The 23652-nt window shown below is 35.9% G+C and overlaps 1 protein-coding gene across 5 annotated transcripts in view; it reads right to left on the bottom strand.

Annotated features, from left to right (window-relative positions):
- plekha7b (pleckstrin homology domain containing, family A member 7b) overlaps positions 1 to 23652 on the bottom strand; it is a 144606-nt gene that overhangs the window by 98870 nt on the left and 22084 nt on the right. For all 5 annotated transcript variants that reach the window (XM_052562385.1, XM_052562386.1, XM_052562387.1 and 2 more), the window contains exon 5: positions 4992 to 5075. In XM_052562385.1, coding sequence (XP_052418345.1) covers positions 4992 to 5075 — 84 coding nt within the window. The remainder of the gene's footprint in view (positions 1 to 4991; positions 5076 to 23652) is intronic.

Below are 23652 nucleotides of genomic sequence, written 5' to 3'. Positions count from 1 at the left end.
ACATCTGTCACATTCCTAAATCTCCTTCCAGTAAATGACAAGGCATTTTGGACTGGTACCCAAGGAGTTATAATTCATTGGATAGACAGTTGCCTTTTCCCATAAACATGCACAATTTATTTGTTATTGGGTAAATAGTTTATACGATGGGAACAAAATACTATGAACAAATTCTGGGGGCAGACCTAGAATCAGAGCCAGACAGCACAGCCACAGAGATGCAAATTACACACAAAATTGCCAAGTGCTGGCTGAAATAACCTACTGCAATGGGATTGGCTGGCTCAACACATCTTTCAGAAATAAGGCTGCATAGGGTTTTTTTATCAGTGTGCCTGGAAACAAAGTTGTTCACAAGGTACCAGACTGCTCACATCTCATTTATTTTCCCTTCTTCTACCTTGTAAGCTCAAGCTCTGGTTTCAGCTTTGTATAACACTAACACCTCAACTGTGTTGCGTAATTTAATCTCTGCAAGTTTTAAGCTTAATTACAGGCACTCACTAGCAAGAACCAGATATATGAATAATTAGATCTTTATTACTTTCCAGATGCACTACAAATAAGCTTCTGCTTTTTTATGCTAGTCATGCGGTCTCTTTCTGTTTAAGTGGATGAATTAATAGCAGAAGTGCACCAGACAGTCAAAAGTCTGGCTATGAGAGACCAAGGCCTACAGTAAGTGAAATAAAAACAACGCCACTGGTACTCGAGCATATAATTGAGTCTATAAAATGTAGTAGACTCTCTTCAGAGTAGTAACAAAAACCTCTCTTTCTAACAGCTCTGTCTCTCAGGGACACTCTTTTAGAGAATCATCTGAAACTTACACCATCACTGACATGACACAGAAGGTGTGGACACATGTGTGAACTGTGATGTATGAGTGGGTTAAATCTAGAACACACTGAGAGAGCAGATAAGTGAAAAACCTACTGCTCTTAAATCATCGGCTTCATAAATCAAATAACATACTCGGGACATAGGGGTATAACTGACCCAATGTGAGGGGGGAAACTTTGGGAAATGCAGTAATAGCATATTATATATAGCTGCAATAGAGCTGTTGCTGGCAAAATATGATTTATTTCACTTTGACAAAAAAAACTTTAAAAAAAACTTTGCATTTAAAATGATTTTAGTAGTATTGTATATTATGTCTATTTTTTTAGTCCACAAACCCAATATAACCCAATAAAATATAACAAAACTAAACCAAAAGATTTCTATGGAATCACATTTTATTTTTACCACAAATCTACAATTACAAGTGCTGATAATAGAAAATAAACCAGTAACAAAAAGAAATGCATGTTGCAAATAAAAAAGATCATCAATCCCAAACATTTTTTTTTTTTTTGAAAAATTGATTATGCTGCTAAAACTCACCAAAGCAAACAGATTTCCAAGCACATATCAGGCTGACTCCACGCTTTTCATGGGTGCTTACAGTAAAACACAATCACCCTGTCCAAATACTGACAAATGCGTACACAAAGGCAGCCCCTAAACAAAACCATAAACAGCTTTTTTTTTTCGGGTGGAATGTGAGGGGTTCCTGTAGTGTGACAGAGTCAGGAGGTGTTTGTGGCCCGTGTACAACATCAAAACAGCAGGAAGCTACAGCAGCATTGTCATGGGAAGAGCTGCGGACAGAAACAATGCTGCTTTTTTCTCCCCCTCATTTTTCACCTCACAGACTGGCTTCCATCCAAAATTGTTTGAAGTATGTTTGCACCCTGGGACTTACTAGTGTTTTATCTCTGCTTCATATTATTTACCAGCACTGTCTTTTGAATGGATAGGCACAGAGGGCCTTCATTTTATGCTGGAGAGACGAGAAAGATCCTGGCTGAAGCTCAGCAAGATTTTAGTCTAAAGAAAAAATGCCCGCATTCTGTTCTGAAAAGCTCAGCCTCAGACCCAATAACCTGGTTAAGTTGCATAATACAAAGCGTACAGTGGTATATAATGAGCTCTACTTACTTTACATGATGATACAGCAGTTCTCAAACTGCTACCAAAAAAACAACAATATGAGTGCCATAACTGACCTTTCATTATTCATATTTATATCCAACATAATATAAATAAAAATAATTCTCCAATATTAAAAATATAACATATATTTAATGTAATTGTACCAGTACAAAGTTATTTTATATATTAATAGTTTTGTTGTTGTTCTTTAATAGACATTACATAATATTTTACAGAAACACTGTTAATTTTGAAAGATAAATATTTGAGAGATTTTTCAAAAGTGAAATTAACTGTAATGTAGATGAACTGAGGATCTGTTAATGACCTAATGTTTATTAATTATGTTAATCAAAGTCACCACTAACTGTTGTATGCAGTTTGGCCATTAGAGAAATGAATAATTCATAGAAAAAGACAGTCAGCCTTTGTGGCAGGCATTGCACCATGCCCTAGTGTGTGTTGAGATGTGCAGTGTGTTCAAATTAGCCATTCAGATCAATAGTGCTGCACTACCAGGGGATCAGAACACTTCTATCTCTGCACATGTTTCCACTGACATCACCACCAATGGGATCGCAGAACACATTTTAGCCCTTCACTGAGAAGGGGTGAGAGTATGCAGCGCTATTAAGGGCACTCAGAACAACTGAAATATCAGCATACTACATATTTAGGTAAGGTGTGTCTCTGCCAGTCGACCATAGTAAATACATATTCTCCAGAATTTGAGATCTACAACTTACAGCTAATACACAGCCACGGCAATCTGCAGCAACATACTGGTTATGATATGTCTCTGCTTACATCATGACTTATTTCAGGAGGCTTTTCCCAAAGTTCAGCACTTATCACAGCTGTTAGGGTGAGGTTAGTTTCCATAGCTAGATTACTAGAGGAAAAGGCAGGGTTGATGGGGAGAGAAGAGCGAATGAGGCCGGACTTGTGCTTAAAATAGCACTTATGAGCAGCCAGGAGTGGTAAGTATTCCAGTTATGTCCTGCAACTTCACTATCTCTCTCTTCAACAGACCACAGGCATTCAAGGGCCCACAGAACATTGAGATTTTCGCCGGCTTATCAACACAGCTGCATGTGACAAACTTCCTCTCTCACTTAACACGTTTGGGCATGATCTTTATCTTTTGGGCACTCAAACAAGAGGTCTGTAAGCTGGTAAACTAATAACTAGATCCCTCTGTGACACAAAGCTCAAGTGACTCTACAGATGATAGTTAATCTGAGCCTGAACCTGGCACAGGGCCTCCACGCACTGTGCCCCTAATGAGAAGCATCAATCAACCCTGGAAGCAACATTTACTTACCTGTCATCTGCATGAGAAATGGTCTTCATGGCCGTGTGCGATATTCCTATGAGAGCCCAACATTCTGAATCCATGAGCCCACCTCTATGTGGAGAACATGGAGTGATAACAGGGAAATGGAGGTAGGCGGCTGAACTTCGTAACAGTTTTCACCTGGGTTTTTGTTTCAGCAGGCAGCAGAACATTCAAAATAAACAGCAAACGCTCAGCTCGTTCTTTCCTCTGGCGTTAGCGAGTAACAGAATGAGATCGGTCTCAGCGGGGAATGTAAATCTGAGCTCTCTTAACCCTCACAGCAGTGATGAGGTAGAAATCCCAGCTCAGCTTACTGGCATATGGGAAGACACAGAAATTAATGGAAAGGAAGAGGAGAGGAACAGGTGCTGTGGTACGCATTTTAATGGAATATTGAAGAAAATGAACAATTATTAATATTATAGTAATTTATCTTTGATTTACTGTATATTTATGGTTGATAACGACAAATAATCCATAAGTGGAAATAATAATTCCACTGAGTTATTCAGGTTGCTTATTGATCAATTAACATTTCCCTGGTTCTCGGTTTATTCTAAGTTGGACATGAAAGTATCTGTGGATCAGGGACTAAATCAAGAACCGCTCTGAACGAGATGATTGATTGATTCAAACCAGTAATTAAGGCTGGAGTTGAAACTGAATACTCTACGAGTAGGTTCTTCTTTTGAATAAGTACTTCACAAGTTAAAAAGTCACATATAGTGTAAATGTAATCCAGACATTGTTATTGGCAGTAAAGCAATTAATTTGTAATATTGTCTTTGGCAGTAAAGCAATGCAATCCTCTCTCGATGCCTCAGGGGATACTATAAGCACCTTTCAGAATCTTGCCAGAAGCAGTAGGCATCCAGGTACTTTTGTTCTACTGTTTTATTTGGACATACTATTTTTTTTTTTTTTTTTACCTACAATATGGTACAAAAGTATGCAGCCTAAGTTTGAAACTGATATGCATTTCTTTTGATCAGCTGATTAAAATAATCAATTCATTAGTTTGCAAATTGTTCTACATTAATGTTTTGTGTTTGCTACCTTTGAGAAGAATGCAACAAGAACATGTTGCCTACTTACACTGGATGTTTCTCCCTCATCATGTTCAATTCAATCGGAAAACTAAAACAATTTCCTTTTCTGCACGTTTCCACTGACATCACCACCATTTCCAAGATAATAAGAAATAAATTTGTTGCAAAATATATTTAAATCATTTCTGTTTGTAGTTTACAGCATACTGTAGGCAGTTTCAAATGATCTTCCCCAACACTGTACCCACCTGCTTTGCCGTCAAAATAAAGTACAGGTTAGCAGATGTCTTTATTTCAAATACTATCTAGTAGTGCAGCTTCAAGTAAAAAAAAAACACCCACATCACCTTCACAGGAAAATGCAATAACAGTAATGGCCATCATTACCATTACCTCTGGACATTTCCAGCTGATTTGCTGATTCCAGCACAGGCATATGATATCAGTGGCCTGTGAATCATTACTATACATCTCATTACTCACACATCTGTTAAAGATCAATTAAAAATCCAAGGCCCTTAAGAACCTGCACTGACCTCTTAACCACATGCCCTCGGAGAATGCAGGAAGTGCATATCCTAAACTACATTTTTTTTGCAAATAAAAGGAAGAGAAGCACTCACTGGTCTTGTAAAATGAAGTCAGTGTTTTCTGAGGATATATGTCCCGTCACAGGATGCCTGAATGTCGTCGTCCTTAGGTTGTGGCTGGATCCAAGAAAGGAAGGGAAATGGGGAAAAAACAAGAGAAGAAAAACAAAATGAGCAATCCAATATCAATCATATTTAATTTGGCACTTCCCTCCCCTGCTGTGGGTACTGTAGCTGTAAGAGCAACATTCTACAGGAATACACTAAATTTGAGGGATTCTGATGACTTTCCCGCAGGAGCGCAGAATGTGTGGCAGTGCTGAAGCCTGGCCAAGCCCACTCATATTATTTTACACAAAGTGTGTGGCTAAGCACAAACCGCTGCAGAAACTTTATTGATTTCAATTATACAGGGTCATTCACTGTTTTAACTAGAGCATTAAAACATCTCACTGTCATCAGGTGTAATAAGACAGAGAGGGGGCTTCTAAGGGTGAGAGAACTGTGAAATAAGACACATAATACGCCTGCTGTCATCGATTCAGTTATTCATTCTGTCTTCACACTGTGTGTTTGGCTAAAAGGGAGTGAGTGGTGGAAATGTGATGAGAAAGAAGGATCCCCACATGAGTAAATGTGGTCCTATATGAGGGGAAAAGGCTCTACCACATGTCACTTGTCTGCCTATCATAGTTTCCATTAAAAACATATATTAAGTCACTTTGCCTCAGCGACTCACTGTGGCTGATAGATAAAACTAAAAGAACAGGCATAGTCATACTTCAGGTTTGTTAGCAATTGTATAGATTGTATTAGATGTCATTCACAGAGGTAAGAACATATGTTAGAAATAAAACTAAACTAGTAAAAAAGTAATGTATAAAAAAAAAAAGTGTACAGTGCAAATCTATAAACATTTTTACGGACATATTGCTAGAGAATTTCTCATATAAAACTTTTTTTTGGAGTAGCCTACTACTTGTGCCCAACATGCCTGCCTGAACCCCATATTGAATCTATGGGATATTTTGAAGAGATATATACGAGACCAACTATTGATTGCAAAAATTAACATACTTTAAAGAACTTGAACTTTTCTGTTTTGCAAATACTTTTTTTTTTTTTTTTGATTGATCTTATGCAACATTCTAATATTATGACATACTGGATTTTTGACTTTCATGAGCTGTAAGCGCTAATCATCAAAATAAAAATAAAAAAATCAACTTTCAAAATGTTTCACTTTATTTTCAATGAATCTAGAATATAAGATGGTTTCACTTTTTTAAATAAGTTACAAAAACTTTTTCACGATATTCAAATATTTTGAGATGCAGCTGTATGTATATATACACATCTTATTTTTCCTCTTAGCACTTAGTTGATTTGAAGACTAAAGAGACGACAGGAAATGACATGAATTGGGACTCTAACCCTCTGCCTGTATGAGCAGCATGGCTCAGAACACTTAAACTGCTATGCAAAACATTAACAGCAAGTGATCTGTCTCACAAGAGATATATGTCAACATCCCCTAAAAACAGCCTCTATTACAAGCCTTCCTTCCATAGTGGTGGCACATTCACCATGACAAGAACGCTTAGGCATGCGCCTTTCACAGTACACTATCAAATTTAACATGGTGTGGAAAACACTTTTCTGCCTCTGTGAAACATGCCATCATACACCCCCAGTGACACAAGATTGTCAAGTTCATTCTTTAGTGAACAATCATACCGCAGAAATCTGAGGTACAAATGTCCTCATAAGATAGTTCAGCTGAATGCAAACATATGTCTCCAAACACTACAACAAGCTTTTATCTCTAATTGAACATTTAGTGCATCAGCAAACTCTGCTGCATAAAAGCTTTTCAGCGGCTGCATGAGAGAACACTTGACATGAATGTATGTACTACAAAGCCTTCACTACAACAATGGTTTCATGCAGTCTGATCCAGTTCCTGAATAAACAATATCCTGAAGTCAATTCTGCTAACTCATCTGTGAAATTAATGTATGTAATGATCAATATCATCATAACAAAACCAAATAAAGATTTGAATGCAAAAGAAAATGTGCAATGGACTTTGGCAAAAACCATAGTAAAACTATTAAAAAAAAAAAAGCTCAGATTAAATATTAGCAGCAGAACCAGTGCTCCTGAAATGCTGCATCCTTGGTTTTGCAGTGAGCATGGTCAGTCCATCACTGTTATGAACGTTAAAAGACCCTCCTCTGAAAGGTTCTCCATCACTACAGGGCTCTTAGCCCGGCAGCCTGACTGCAACCAGGCCTCTCTTTTTTAGGTATGCCATCCACATTTAAAAGGAGACAGCCGCAGACCTGCCATCATACTCCATTAAATTATATTCACCATTTTTTCAAACTTCATGTCCCTATAGAGTCAAAATGAGTTAGGTATAAGAAACTGAATAATGCATTCTAATGGATTATAATAGCTGGATTTGATTTCACAAAGTGACTTTAAACCACAATCATTGTAAATAGATAGAAAGAATGACTAAAATAGCAACAGAGTAAAAGCGCATATATATATAACTTTTTTCTCTCACAATTCAAACGTATGTCTTCAGAGTTTCAAGACATAAACTCAGAACAGCCTGATACAAACGTCCAATTGCAAGACAAAAGTCAGAATTCTGAGAATTGTTACATGCTTGTTTCCACCAAGGATTAAAAAAAAGTCAAAGACAAGTGACTTTTTATCTCGCAACTCATTTATTCTCAAAACTATTAGGACCTACATCTGAAGAGATCTACAAGATATAAACTCAGAATTCCCAGAGAAATTTGCAATTACTTTTTTTTTTTTTTTCATGGCAAAAATAAGGTTCCATACTACTGACAACACTATAAAAACGTCATAACACAACCATAGTAGTTTAGACCACCGAACACAACAAAACCAAACATAAGTGCTGATTATCTGAGAAGCAGCTCTCTAGGTCACAGACTACAGTAAAACAAACCAGAAGTGAAATCTGTACAAAAACGATGATGCACACAAGGTACAGTACTGTACCTCACTCAGTCGTCATCAGCCTGGCAGGCACAGACTGGGGCACCTTCCTGCAATGGGCTACAAAAACACAAGCACATTTCCTCTTTCCCTAGCTTTGTTCCAAAAGCATCATACCATGCGCTTTGCTAAACTACACTGGCCCTATACAATAGTTTTGCTATTTTCCACTGTTAATTAGTAATCTTTAGCTCTTTTGTTCTCATCATTACTTCCGAACTACTTGCTACGGAATTCCCTGCATTAGCATTGGAGGATAAACAGAATGGCAAACAGTAGTGCTGTTTGTTTAGCAGTGATGCAGGCAGCATATTACATTATTACTGATGCCTATGAATTAACACTTGTTCCTGTTGGACTGCTGCTTCGTCTTAATTCTAAAAGACAAGAAAAATGGATATGCATATGATAAATAGGAAAAATAGAGGTGTGTCAACCCCTTCTATATTCTCAATATCTTGTAACTGTCACATGACCATAGATAAAATAAAATAAAAATAATAGTAATAATTACAAGTAATAAAAAAAATGTCTAGCATTTCAGAGACCACAAGAATGCTAAGCTGTGAAGTGGTTGAGTCTGGCCTGTTGATATTCATTAGATTAAAGTCCACATACAGAAGTATTACCTCACATCTCCACTCCCCTATACTATGACAGCTCTTACCCTTGGGATGAACATATCATTTGGCATCTCACAAGAGCCAAACAGGCAATTGTGAAACCAAAAGCAATGTTTATATAGAGCTAAAACACTACATTATTTAACAAAACTGCTGATGACAGTACAGCTACTCCAGATTTCTCCTAGTACTGCAATTCATGTCATAATGCAGAAAAAAAAACTCCACTGGCACTGCATTGCATCAACAATAACTTTATGGGACCTGTCAATGTCTCATACTATTTAAGGTCTGTATCTAAAAAGATTTTAGAAGAAGACTTAAAAAGGAAGAATTTGTTCTTAAATTGATGTTCTTAATTCTTCAGATAATTAGAATGTTCTGCCCACTAAGACAAAATTAGTCTTTTAAGAACTGTTCACTGAAGATTCTTTGGGGAACCCAACATGCTGTTCGTGTATAGAGATTTTTTTAATAGTGCATATTTAAATGTTGTGTTTTTCTAATGGTCACCATTAATGGCCAAGACCATTGCATGAAAACACTTTAACAATTAACAGGTATTTTTAATGCCAAATCAAGATAGAATTAACACAAAGCTCTATCACGGGGTTTGTATCTAATCAAATGTGGTTTCCCTGACTGATTAACCCAATTTCACTTTCCATCCAAAACTTAAAAATAGCAATAGCAAAAATAACAGCACTTAAAATCCAGAAATATCCAAAGTTTTAAACTTCATATTTAAATTCATATTATGTAAAATCAAGTTCATATAATGTAAAATTCCTTCTCTAAACAGGCCACTAAACAGTTATTACATTCAAAAAATATACAAGTTTTATTATGTCACTGCAGAAATTTAGAGTCCAACGGTCAGCTAGCAGGCTGTACTTAATTTCACACCAAACAAACTCAAGGGTAATTCGGTATCAGAGCCTACTGTACATGGCTAATCTAGATACTTCAGCACTTCAGTTGTACTATACTAGGGAAACAAAGTACATTACATTTTTCACAATATTCACAAAATGTTATATGTTCTCATTCAACCAAATTCAACTCTTGATCCTTTTGCAGAGCATTCTAACCTAAAGTTGTCTCACCTGCACGAGTGCAATATTAACTACCTCTTCCTGGGAACATTCCGGGTTTGTTCCCTGAAACAGTGACAGGATGAGAGAATGGCTCTGATGGGAAAGTTGATATCCTGCTGAAGTGAAGTAGCCAAAGCTCTCCAATCTCCACGAGTTCTAATGAAAACAGCCTGCCAGGAGTTTCACTCACCACTAAGTATTTGACGGCCGTTCAGAGATCAAACTCTTTCATGACCAGAACTGAGCTGAGCTACACAGCTTATCAGATCTAGCCCTCTTCTCTCTAACTCCCACCCACTCTGTCTCTTGCCAAACTACAGCCTATTAATGAGGACGTCAGTGGGCAAAAAAACTAAATTGGGAGGAGTTGTTTCTGTACCAAAATAAATATTTCCCTGAGCTTCATAACCCAAACCAAACCGTTTCTATCACACTAGCTTGTCGCCTTCCCAGAAATCATCTATTGTTTCTACTGTATTGCCATTTTATTTGGCAAAAGCACAGAGCTAATCGTTTTAATGTTTTGACAGTTTCCTGTCAGTGCAAAAATGATGGACAATTAGAGGGGAAAATCCTAATGTTTTGACAATGTCACTATTTTCACTGTAAATTTTGCCATTTTCAACAGCCAACAGAGGAATGTGTTTCCCCTCTGTTAACCAAAACCTTGTTCTGAGTCAAGGCACACACCACTGCACCTGCGTCAGACTCTCTCCGACAGCATGTTTGCCACATTTCAACCTACTGGCCAGACTGTGGGCTGTAAATACTAGTAGGTTAGCTCACAGGAGATAAAACATGAGGTATGCAGTCCAGGAAAGCAGGTTTTATTTGCACAGCTCGAAAGCAAATATTGAATCAGATATACAAAAAAACCTTCAGCTCAGTGGAACAATGGCCTTTACAGCCTTATTTCAATTACCTTTGCACATTTAAAATAGCTATAAATTGCATTTGGATGTTGAACTGTAATGAGTTTGCGTTGATTAATATGTATATTTGTGTGTTGCACTATAGGATTTGATGTTTAAAAATGGTGCAACAAAAGCTCTGAATAAAATGAAGCCCAAGTCAGCAGCAGAATAAACATTATGCAACTTTATACAAAACACATCACATTAGGCATGAATTTCACTAAGAAATATACTCTAAATTATAATAATCTATAGCTTTATGATGATATATTATATATCTTAGTCAAGAGTAGAGACTGAGGAAGAAAAGATCAATTGTAAGAAGAAAAGCACTGTGGGATTTGGTTACTCAGCCTTGCAGTGGATTACTTTAACTGTGCTATTTTTCAGAAGAGAAATTGTCCAATTGTAATTCATTTTGCCAGGCCGGTTTCACTGGATGATTTTAAAGGTTTTATTTAGTGTATTCAAAAAGCCATTTCTTTACAGCTATAGAACCTATTCACAAGTAGTTTTTTCCCCATATATTTTAAGGGCTATGGAAGAGTCACATTAGGGTTGTGCAATTAATCGCATCCGATTGTCGTGCGCAATCCCGTCAGTGATTTACTACTAATCACAGGACAATCACAGTGAAGCTACTGACAAAATGTGCATGATAATCGAATGCGATTAATTGCACAGTCCTAAGTCACATAAGGTAAAACATATTACAGTATTTTCAATATATATGTTGTTATAATAATGTTAACAATAATAATAAGATTTGTTTGAACTATTCAAAAATTACAATTATAGACTTATTACAATTAGGGGTGTAACAGTACACAAACATGATGGTTTAAATTACAATTTATTTTACTATTTACTTTAACTATAATAATCAACATGCAAATTAAAAATTTGTGTGCAAACATGTAAAATACACATAATGCAGTTTCTAAATGAACGTCTAAATTATACAATTTCTATTTGTTGGCTGAAATGCTGTATAATCCTTTACAAAGGGGCTGTTTCATAAAATATTTATTTAAACATACATTAAAAAAATATAAGACGTCTCTAACAGGTAGAGTAAAATATAATTAAGTATATAGTTTAATATTTCTCAAAATGTTCTTCACTAGACTTCATTTCTCTAGCAAATAACGAGCTGGAGACACAGGTGACTTGCCTGAGGTAAATGAATTGCTATGTGACATTTTTTTTTTACAAGCTGTTTTTTGATGTCTTTCCACATTTGAAACACTGATTGAATGATTACATGAGATGTTTATTCATGTTTATTTCGCGTTAAAACTAGATAGTAATAAAGAGGAGGATATGAATGTGCTCACTCGCAAACTGAGGATTCTATACAGTATTCTATTGCCAAATCAAAGATTGCCAAAACAGCATGTCTTGTCTGAATTTCCTTAAAAAATGGAAAACACATGCATACCAAACCAAAAGACCCGTACCGAAAATGCTATGTGTTTTCCATTTTGAATATGTTTACCGTTACGCCTCTAATTACAATGGATAGATCAATGCCAAGGTCATGAGTTTGTTTGTATTAGGTATTGAATGGTTCAACTTACTCATGGTTCGGTTTGTATTACTCTAATTGTTTTAGAGTTAAACTTTCGGTACCGTTTGGTGTGTATTATGTATAGGGAAAAAATATACTGTCAATTAAAAATAAAGAAAATAAAAATAAATCTATCTAACTACATGCAACAGCACAAATAAATACAATGGTGTAAAGAAATTAATACAGGTCGACCGATATATCGTGCTGATATTTGTCATTTTCTAATATATCGGCATCAGTGGATATCCGTGTTTAGTAGCGCCGATTTAAAGGCAGGCACGTCAGCAGGCAGCCCCTTGTTCTTGGTGCGGTGGAAAATGCTGCTGTCGCATGTGAAGGACCCCAAGCCAAAACTTTTGGAAGATTCAACAACAGTCCTGGGAGATAAAGGTAGTCAGATAATTTCACTCTGTCAATGGGGTGGAGAAGCTGGCAGCTCTCACAAACACTGCAGCGTGATTGAGGGCTATGTTACTCCGCCCCGCTCACAGACAGCACCGTGCTCGGAGAGACAGCTGTCCTGGAGCTGCCCAGAACGGTGAATTACATTTTTTCTGAAGCATGGTTTGATGCAGACAATAGCCAGGTTTCCATCCAACTCATTTGCATTTAGGGATGTCAATATTCGATAACTGATCGTTGTTTAAGTTAACGATCAATTAATAACCTTAATGCTTCAAAATGCTTCAAAATGCGTCTGCAGCGGTATTATTATTATGTGCAAAAGCCACTTGGAAAAAAAAGGTTTCTCACCCAAATTAAAGGGGTTTTAGTCTGAATAAAATGCTAGTAGCAGGACTGTAAAATTAATAAATGTGATTATGATCAATTCATAAAATGAAGAGAGCGCGCCATACGTCTGAGATCATTTTACTTTGTTGACCGTTTCCCTTCAAGGAGACCGCTGAATGCACCTCTTTAAATGGTTTTGTGGTGCTCGTTGTTGTATTTTAAAATGCACTTGCAATGTTTTTTAAATGACACTATAGTATTAAAAATAAAATTATCCCAAATGTAACTGTAGCACTTGTGGCTGTGCTGCGCAGTCAGTGAACCGCTTTTTTCACATCAAACATTTTATGCAATTATTATGACCAGTCCTTTATTTGCTCCTGTTCTGCAAAATGTTCGATTTTGAATTTTTGCATTCCGCTAGGCACATTTGTTTTAAAAAATCCGGCATTTACGGTGCATTAGATCATGACAGTGCATGCGTGCGTGCATACGAGGACGAGCGAGCGAGGGTTTGGCTAGATGTGTATGAAGGTTACTGCTCACGTCTCGTTCTGCACATATCCAAATGTTTCCAAAATTCCCAATGTTAAACTATAATATTAAAAAAAATTATGTAAACTAGACGGAAAAGATCATCATCTTCACATGAGCAAAAACGTCCTTGGAATAACAGCAGAGTGGACCGGTATACTACAGTCTATTTAAACTGACCAGTGTAACCTTTTATATGTTTGGTTGACTGTACTTTATTTTAATAATGAACAGACGTAATTTGCGATTTAAGTTTGAAATTAAAAATGCACTTTAGATGTTCTGTGTCATTTATACCAAACACAAATGTTGCTGGTTGCTAGTGTGTTTGCAGCACTACTGTTATTTATTTTTTATTTATTTTATTTTTCAGTTAAATTGATTTTTATTTATACAATTGTGTTTATTTTATTTAAATGTATATTTAAGTTTATATTTATGTTCCAACAAACTTGAAACATTCTGCTTGAAAAATGCTCTAAAACTTTAATGTAAATGATTGACATTATATATGACCTGTATTATATATGTAATACTTGGTCAGTTTATTGATTTGTTTGGTTAAATTTGGATACATTTTTTATTTTAATACCGTGCAGTGCACAAAATTAAGATTCGAGAGATGGTTCAAGTCAGTGCTTAATAAATGATGATAAGTTAAATGTTGTTTATCCACTTATTATTAGTGTGACATTTTAGCATGCAAATGAAGGGGAAAACTTCAAGATATCGGCCCTAAAAACCTAAAATTAAACTTAAAATATACATTTAAATAAAATAAATACAATTGTATAATTGTATAAAAAAATCAATTAAACTGAAAAATATAAAAAATTAAATGTATACAAAATAAATATTAGTAGTGCTGCAAACACACAAGCAACCAGCAACATTTGTGTTTGGTATAAAAGCATTGAGGGCTATCTTTTGAATTGTGATGTTTAATGAACAGGCTGGGTTCTGAGTACCCTGTACCAAGGCTTGTGACCTTGACTCTAATCATCAGCACCGGCATCCGCTGTAGAAAAACCCATATCGGTCGATCTCTAGATACAAATAAAATAAACTGTGATTTTTTTTTTAGGTAGGTCTAACATTAGTTTTTAAGTTAATTAAAATTACATTTAAAAAATGTAAATTTAATTTCTGCATTTAGCAGACGCTTTTATCCAAAGTGACTTACAGTGCATTCAGGCTATCAATTTTTACCTATCATGTGTTCCTGGGGAATCGAACCCCCAAACTTGGGTTGGATAATGCTTGATAACGTAATGCTCTACCAATTGAGCTACAGGAACACGTACAAGAAGTTCAATAATGTAATGAAATGTAAAACAGCATTGCATATTTGACTGTATAAATTAAAGATGAATCTTTATTAAAGTTACCAAAGCTATTCATTTGAAAAGCAGTGAGATTAATATTAAAGGGATAGCTCACCCAAAATCAAAATTAAACCCTGATGCTTGTGATGACACATTGATGTGTAAAGACACAAAACAATTGGTCTGTGCAAGAAACTGAACAGTATTTATATCGTTGTTTACCTCTGATTTTTTTTTTTTTTTTTTTTTTTTTTAAATCGTCGTTGTTGTAATGTACTGGGAAGCAGGAGAGAGCATCCATCAACAGAAACATACATTAGCCGAACCCTGTTTGTTTTACATGTTATTTAAAGCAAACCATATTACAGATGTGTTTTTAGATTTAAGTTGGACCACGGTCCTAGCGTGTGCTGAACCATATTAGGAGAACCGTATGGTTAGATTTTTTCCACGAATCGTTCCAACCCTTGTTTGAATGTAATATTCAGTAAGTCACTTAGGATAAAAGCATCTGCCAAATGCATGAATGTAAATGTATAAATGTTCAAACAAAATATATAAAACAAATATTTCTACTACAGTCTAACCTGCAAAAGTGACTGCTCTTTTCCTGTTGGTGGCACCGAACACCTCTTTCTGAACACACTGACCATCCTTTCAATAACAGCCCCTAATCTGCTGCTGAGTGACATCATGATGCCAGTCCTAGTAAAGCATCCCTCTTATGAATAAAAAAGGTTGCTTCAGCGTGCCATCACTGTGGGGCAAAAGAAAACAACCCTTCCATTCTGGCTACCTCAAACCTCCATGATACAAAGGACAGTTTTCCAATATAAGGACACTTGGCATATAAAAGACCTCACAGGCCCAAACAAGCCTTGGTACAGGGGACTCAGAGCCCAGCCTGTTCATTAAACATCACATTTCAAAGGATAGCCCCTAATGCTGAAGAGTGCCCCGGCAGAAAGCTAATTAGAGCGGAGTGAAAGGACAAGAGTCCTGGAACAACGAATGGGAGATTTAGTTGGCCACAAACACAAATACTGTTGTTCACTCCGCCTGGTTGCTCACAGGCTCAGCTGCAGTACCCTGTCCACCATGAAGCGTAACGGACTGAAGATGAAATACTAAACGACAAGCAGTGAGTGTAAAGAGACACTTAAAAGGAAACAAATGCTAAGACATAATTACAGAAATGATTAGGTCAGTTTCCTACACAAACAAGCAGCAAAAGACAACAACTACAACCCACGTAATATATGAAATACCAAACCTCTAATTAAGTAGAAAATAAACCCACATGTTTTTGATGTAACCCATTTAATTTCAGACGAAACAAAATCAAATGAAAATCGGATCCGGCCTTTTGCTTGCTAACAGAGCATTACTATGACAACAATTGCTCAGATGAACTCCTTCGTATTTCAAAGCCCCCGGAAAAGCTCGTTCCAGGGCGCCTGGAGGGGAAACTACAGAAAAGTCTTCAAAGTTTGAGAACAGCTACCAAAACAAAAGTTGAAAAAGTTGAACCCTTGGCCTTGAAACAGTCCTCGTTTATGAGGTAGAGCTTCGTATGGTCAGCACTTCTGAAGGGTCTTTTAATAGCTTAATATTAACAAGCCCATCAAACACCTTGTCATTAGTCGGCAAAAAAGTCTTAGTTAAATAACTACTGATCAACAAAGCACTATACACACCCCCTTTGTCCATATACCGAGATCTTCACGATGGCCTGAGGGAAAAGATGCACCCATAGGAATACAGCAGCATCAGCACTTCCATCACTTCTCTGGCACAAAATTAGCCTGCTAATAAATATTTATAAAGAACTATTTCACAGCAATTTATCACAGAAATAGCTGTTTTATGACCACCCAGACAGTAACAATGAAACGAATTTCAAAGGCACTTTGAAGATCAATAGTGACAGCAATTTGTGTTTAAAAAAAAAAGTTGAGGTTACCCGGAATGAAAAACAATGGGGGATCGATAGTGGGCTCTGCAAAATAATAAACAATTAGTGATACACACCCAAATCTGCTTTATCTAAATCAGGAACGGTAAGCTGTGCAAGGGTTCATTAAGAAACTGTGGCGACCCCAACGACAGCCTACAACACGCCTCCTGAGTTCATCTCAGCTTGGCACAGCCTCTCAAACTGCCAGGAAATTTTAGCTCCACTTCTGAAACACTGATTCACATCAGCTAACAGCTCACGTCTCATAGCAGAGGCATAACATTAACAAAAGTGTCATGTAGCTTTTATGGCTTTGCTAACACATGTGGCGAGATGGGACCTTATGACAGGAGAGACGGAATGAGATGGACATGAATGGCTTTCATAAGTAACTCTGAGTCAAACAAATGTCAGACAAAGGGGGAAAAAACAAATAAAGTCACAAACCATAAAGTTTTCACATCAACCACCCGACAGATGCCATGTCTAGGTTTAGTACCTCAGCATCTGCAGTAATAGCTGCAGGATAGGAGTGACGTGCCCTGAGACTGCAGCAGAGCAGCAGCACATATGAATATCTTTATCTTATTTCAGTAAAGTCAACATTCTGAGTAGAGAAAGACATCTTACAATAATCAAATAACAGCTGAAATGTCATTATAGTGGTGACTATTCAAATTCATGAGCTATTCCAAGCACTGCAGTAACAAATTTGCTTTTGGAATCAGAGCAGAACACAAGATATACACAAGCATATGCTTGTGAAACTGTGTTTAAGTTCCTTCCTTTGGGACCGCAGTTATTCATGGTTAATAACAATGCACATTATTTTCTGGCTTCTATTCCTTTCCTTGGCTTGTTACTTATTGCATGATGTTGCATACTTTACTATTAGTTTAAGCATTCTATGTTGAAAATAGTTGTGCTTTTAAATATTTTATGTGTAAACTGTGATAAATATTTTCCCCCCAGAATTCTTCAATGAATAGAAGAAAAAAAAACATTTATTTAAAATATAAATCTTTTGTAACATTAGAAATGTTTTTACACTTTTGTTCATTCTTTGAAGAATAAACGTATTGGGGGAAAAAAAAACGTTTTAATGGTAGTTTACACATAGGGCTTTAAGAAATCCCTTTTAATTTTTCCCAAATTAAGTTTTTCTTTTTTTTTCTTGACTGTTTTAATGGTTAAAATTTAATTGTATTAATCAAAAAGCATGTCTAATTAAAATCATGACACACAATTTAAAAGCAATTTACTAACATTAACAAAAATTACATAATTATAAAATATTATAAAATGTTTTTTTCTTAAATTTAATTTTATTTTGATTAAAATCTGTGATCTCTATTAATATTCTAGATTCCATTTTTATAACCGCCATTTATTACATACATTTAATACATTTAAAATAAAAGTATTTTAGAAATAAATTATTAGTCAAAAGCATCTCTAAATAACTTATTTTATTAAAAAACACTATTTTTATTCCGGAAATACATTTATTTTTATTTATATTGATTACATAAAAAAACATTTTGGTAAATATCCTTAAAAATCAAGTTTCAACAATAATTGTATTATTAGTAGAAGTCTTATGATTACATCAAGTAATATATTTCTGTCACAGTTTCTTTAAGTTAACCCAAACTTTTATTTTGACAGGTTGTTGTGAAGACAAAGAAGTTTCTCTGTTTATATGATGTGACCATTGTTTTTTTTTTTTTTTTTTTTTTTTTAAGAAATTGCAAAATGCTCATGAAGTGACTCTCAGAGATTATGTTCATGTACTCATATAGTTAGAGGGCAGAGGCTGAAAGCACCACAAGCATCGTGTGCACTTCGGTATGTTTTTTAGTGGTTCAACGGATAACAAACCTCACAGTTCGGATCACATTACGGTTTTTGACCCACAGATCAAATCTTTTTTCGGATCAGCAAGAAATGAAAAATATTTTAATTTAAGTTGCTTTCCATTTATTACTTAAAGCGAAGTACTTCTTTGATACCACAGCAAATACCACTAGATTAACTAAGAAAGTTTAAACGTTTAAAAAGACAAGAGAACAGCCAGTAAAAATAAGAACAAATACTCAAATGACAACCATAGATATATACAACAGAATATTTTACAAATAAATGTTGGTAGTATTAAAATACAGAAATGTAAACATTTGGGAAAATAACACTGCATAGTGTTTACTATATAAAGATTTTTAACAGCTGTTTTGCTGTTTATTGATCAGCTGTTTTCATTCAATTGAGAAATAACTGACTGCATTTACCTGAATGAGATGGGTATTTTGTCATAATTTTATGTGTATGTTCAGAGGATTCAAAAGAGAATTCAGTTCGGTGTTCGCTCGCCATCTGAAATGCACGTGCATGCTTAATGTGTGTACAACTGTGCGCGTATGAACAGCGTGTGATTAACGAAACGAGTTCCCTTTCACCTTTTGTCTCTGGAATTGTTGAAAATTTGCTTGCTTGTGTAAATCCGAACAAATTCTAAATTTATAGGCTACTCTATTATGGTTACATTTTGAAATTAATCCGCGGATCACTTGCATGTCGAAACTGTGGGGCTTGGTCCGTACGGATCACGGATCAACAACAATCCGTTTAACCACTAGTATGTGTGCAACTGCGCATTTGCGCCATTCATTTACACAGAGACACGCAGAACAAGCAGAATTTATATTTAAATAGTATTTTTGTGGCTTAATATTCACAGACACTAGACCATATAAAGTTTTATTTATTAACTAACTTTTGATTTATCCATCCAAAATTTGGAAAATTCGGCTACATTCTGCATTATACAGTAAATTTAATTTTTAAGACCGGATTCCGCAATTCCATCTGCGTCTTCCACATTGCAGAAATCATAGGGCACTACATATATCACAAAGGTGTTAGCACAAGGGTCATATTCTTCACAACTGCATTCTCTGGGCTACAATAAGATGCTCAATCTTGATTGTGTGTTGTTTGTAAGTTTGGAATTGAGTGATTGTGGCATTCAGTGATCTGACGCAGCTAACCAGTAATGACAGAGCGATTGGGCTGCACATTTGTCGCAGTAATAAGAAAGCATGCAGTCTGTAGTCTTAGACAGCCCCAGGCAACACATCACCACTGCCATCCAAATGAGGCTGTCATAGAGCGAAATTAGAAACGCTGATACTGATTATAATGCTGCAGATTAAATTCAAAGGTGCTTTGGGGGGAAAAAAAGAGAAAAAATATCAGATTCTATTAAAACGCAAACACACAGGCTCATTTTTCTTTGTAAATAGGACTGTTACTACTTAAGAATTTAAGCCCCCTGTGTGTTTTGTACTAGCCTGAGAGCACAGACTATAATTCCTTCTTCCTCTGAAAGCCAGGTAATCAACAGCAGTAAGATTCATTTAATGCCTCAGCATCAGGAATACACACAAGAATACAACAAGGCACAAACTAAAATTAAAAGGAGCCACTTAAAACATCTGGAAATCCTGATCTAACAGTTTGAGACAAAAAAACAAACAAACCTGGATGAAGTCATCGTAAACACAAGCAGCCAAATTAAGCACACTGCATTACACGACCTCCTGTTTTAATGGAAAAGTAATAAAACCCAGAACAAATATGCACTATGGTTTCATATTATCAAATAGATATGTAAAACACTGACTTTGTCATCAGACCATGTGACCGCATCAGTATTCTTGGGATCAGTGACATTCAGAGTGACCTGCCAGTGACCTGAGAACATTTTAACCAGAGATTAAATCTGAGATCTTTCTGACTGTTGGAGTGAAAATGAGATGAAGATGTGAGACAATACATCGTCAGCAGAGTGCTGGAGAGGAAAATATTGCTGTGGCAGTTGTTCTTTGGGCATAAACATGTTCCTGTGGCCTCTACACAGTCAACATCACAGCGGCCCTGAGAATATCTGCAGCAAGGACACAGTCTCAACCTCTGCAGGAGTGCAGAGTCATACAGGAAATACACATTCCTCTCAGGGAACGCTCTTCCTACTAATAAGAGCTGTCAACTGCCCATCATACAGAAGGCATACAGAGAATGCTAATGGTGTACTTTAACACTCCGATTGAAAACTCTTCACAGATGTCTTTTTTAGGATATTTTGGAGGTCATAGAATGTAAATATGCATTGTTCAAAAGACTGGGGTCAGTAAGAAGGAATGAATAGGCCTATTTTTATTAAGGAAGTAATCGTTTAATTGATCAAAATGACAGAAAAGACATTTTCTTAGTTAAGTTTTCAATTACAAATAAATGCTATTGTTTTATTATGCTATTCTAATGCAATTCTAAACTTTCTATTCATTAAAAAAAATGTATATCATTGTAGACAGTACAACATTGATGATTAAAGCATATTACAATGATTTCCGATTTTCTGATTTCTGAGTAATGAAGAAGCCTACCCACCACAAGAATAAATTACATTATAAAATATATTATATCAGAAAAAGCTTAAATATTGATACAAAAATAAATATTATATTTTAATATTTCACAATGTTTTACTGCATTTCTAATCAAATAAATGCAGCCTTGTTGCGATTGAGATAAACATTTAACATTTTTAAAACAACTCTGTAGGAGACAGTGAGATTAAAAACTTCTGGCTTTCAACTATTTCAAAGTCTAACTCTAGGGGAAACTGAAGCTAAAGAAAAGCAACCCAAGGACAAAATGAAAGAGCAAGACAGGAAGAATACACTCCCCCTGTCATTTCTCAGGTCAGATGAAGGCACTAAATTATCTGTCTTTCTGTAACTTCAGTCATCTTGTAATCTCAAGCGCTTTGCTTTTGACAAGTCCTCTGTGCAGTTTTCAGCTCATCTCTTTAGATTAGAAATGTAAGGTCCTGTGCTATTTTTGGGATGCTCTGCAGATGAGGTTTCGACAGGCGATGGCTTCAGTTTAGCCAAACACTTAACGGAATTTATCACTGATGGATCTTTTCCAAATGTAAGCAGACTCAAAACGTTAGGCTTCACATTGCAATAAAACAGATTTACAGCAGCCCAAATGCAGCACTGGCATCAGAGCCAGTGTTCAACCATGCTATTTGCCACGAACAGTAACTATGGTAACACCAGTGATGGGGCATTTTTCTAAAATGTTTTAATTCAGATCAGCTAAAAAAACACCATTTAGACGGTGACCTCTTATGTTTGGCTGTTAAACCGAGTTATTACTTCCTATTAGCTAAGTCAACGGGCCATTTGACTTTCTAGTAGTAGCAACGATGCCTTAAACAACAATTACCATGTGGAAAATGTTAAAAATATGGTTTTCCTCAATCTAGGGACAAGGACAACTGTGCTGCATTTAGCAACATGACCTTGTTTTCTTTTTACTATTGCACATTGCAATCCATTAGACGCTGATGCTGTTAGACTGAATCCACAATGTGGAAACAGAAGCAAGTTTTTAAATGCAAATAATCCAGTCTCAAAGAACAAGCAATGACTCACACAAAGCTGCACATTGTTCATACTGATGTAGATGTCATACTAATTCTGCTGTCCCTGAGCAGCTGTTTTCTGGCAAAATGCTGTTTTCTTCCATTTTTTTTATTTAAATGAGTAAAAAAGAGCTAAGAAAGTGTGCTTTATATCATTTTTTTTATGTTTTCTATCACAGTAAGGAATTTCAATTGATCTGCTTTTATAGCTATATTCCCTATCTATAAAATTTACTTAGACAAACTCTTCTACTTTTTGCTTCAAATACTAGATTATTCTGTATGTTTACTCACAGTTGGTGGACCACTCTGAGGCACAAACATCTGGCATCTGGATTATCTGATTCATCTATGGACTAAATCTAAATCTTAGGGGAGAGGTGGGGTGGTGGATATGAACATAATCCCTACAGAAATCATAAGTAATTTCAACTTTCTCAATCTTAACCAAGTCTTGAAAAATGTGTGTTATATTGTTGATACTAAAAATGTTCCTTCAGCAATATCCACTACACATAAAGGCCAACACAATCAATTATGTATAAGGAGAGGTAGCTCACTCTAAAGCCCCTGACTCCATGCTCCCTGCACTGAACAATAAATAATCACTGAGCTCAAATGGAACTAGCACTAACAAGTCAATTAAAAAAATCAATACATTGCCAACTCACACTAAAGTCACATAAGCCACAGGACTCTCATGGTCTTACAGGTTAATGTTTGCATTCACTATCTAAATAGTCTGATTTTGGATTTTCATCATTTAGAAACAGGAGCTCACCTACATTCACTGCATCTACATGAACTAAGGAGCTGCAGCCTGGCATCTCCTGCTGTGCAGGACCAGAGGTGAGCTGTAGAACAGATGCAGACTCTATTTAATGGGCCCTTAAGGACATAGACACAGACCGAAAGAAAGCTGTCTGGTGTCAGACGCAGTATTCGTTTCAGTGAGTCTGCCAGAAGTTTCTCCGTCTTCTACAACTTCTCTTATAAATGCAAAAGAAAGGAGAATGAACCCACCCTTTGAGATGGGTCTTTGATCTTAATTATAAAGATGAAATACGTATGGGATGGGATGGGTTAAATCCAGAGCACGAATTCTGAGTATGGGTCACTTTTTCTTTCTTTCGGTTTTCAAATGGTATCCTTAAATCCTTGTCTGCCATTGCTGACACAAACTCACGGCATTTCAGCAAACATTAAAAAATGCAGAAGCACTGATAGCAGAGTCACAGTTAGGGCTGTCAACAAATATATATATATATATATATATATATATATATATATATATATATATATATATATATTTCCTTAACTGAAATTATGCCTTTTAAATTTGAATATAATTCAAATTTGGATTATATTTAAGTATAAAATTCAAATTTAGTTTTTCAGTTATT

The sequence above is a fragment of the Carassius gibelio genome, chromosome B7 (assembly GCF_023724105.1).
Source record: "Carassius gibelio isolate Cgi1373 ecotype wild population from Czech Republic chromosome B7, carGib1.2-hapl.c, whole genome shotgun sequence".
NCBI lineage: Eukaryota > Metazoa > Chordata > Actinopteri > Cypriniformes > Cyprinidae > Carassius > Carassius gibelio.
This window is presented reverse-complemented; position numbering and strand designations above follow the sequence as displayed.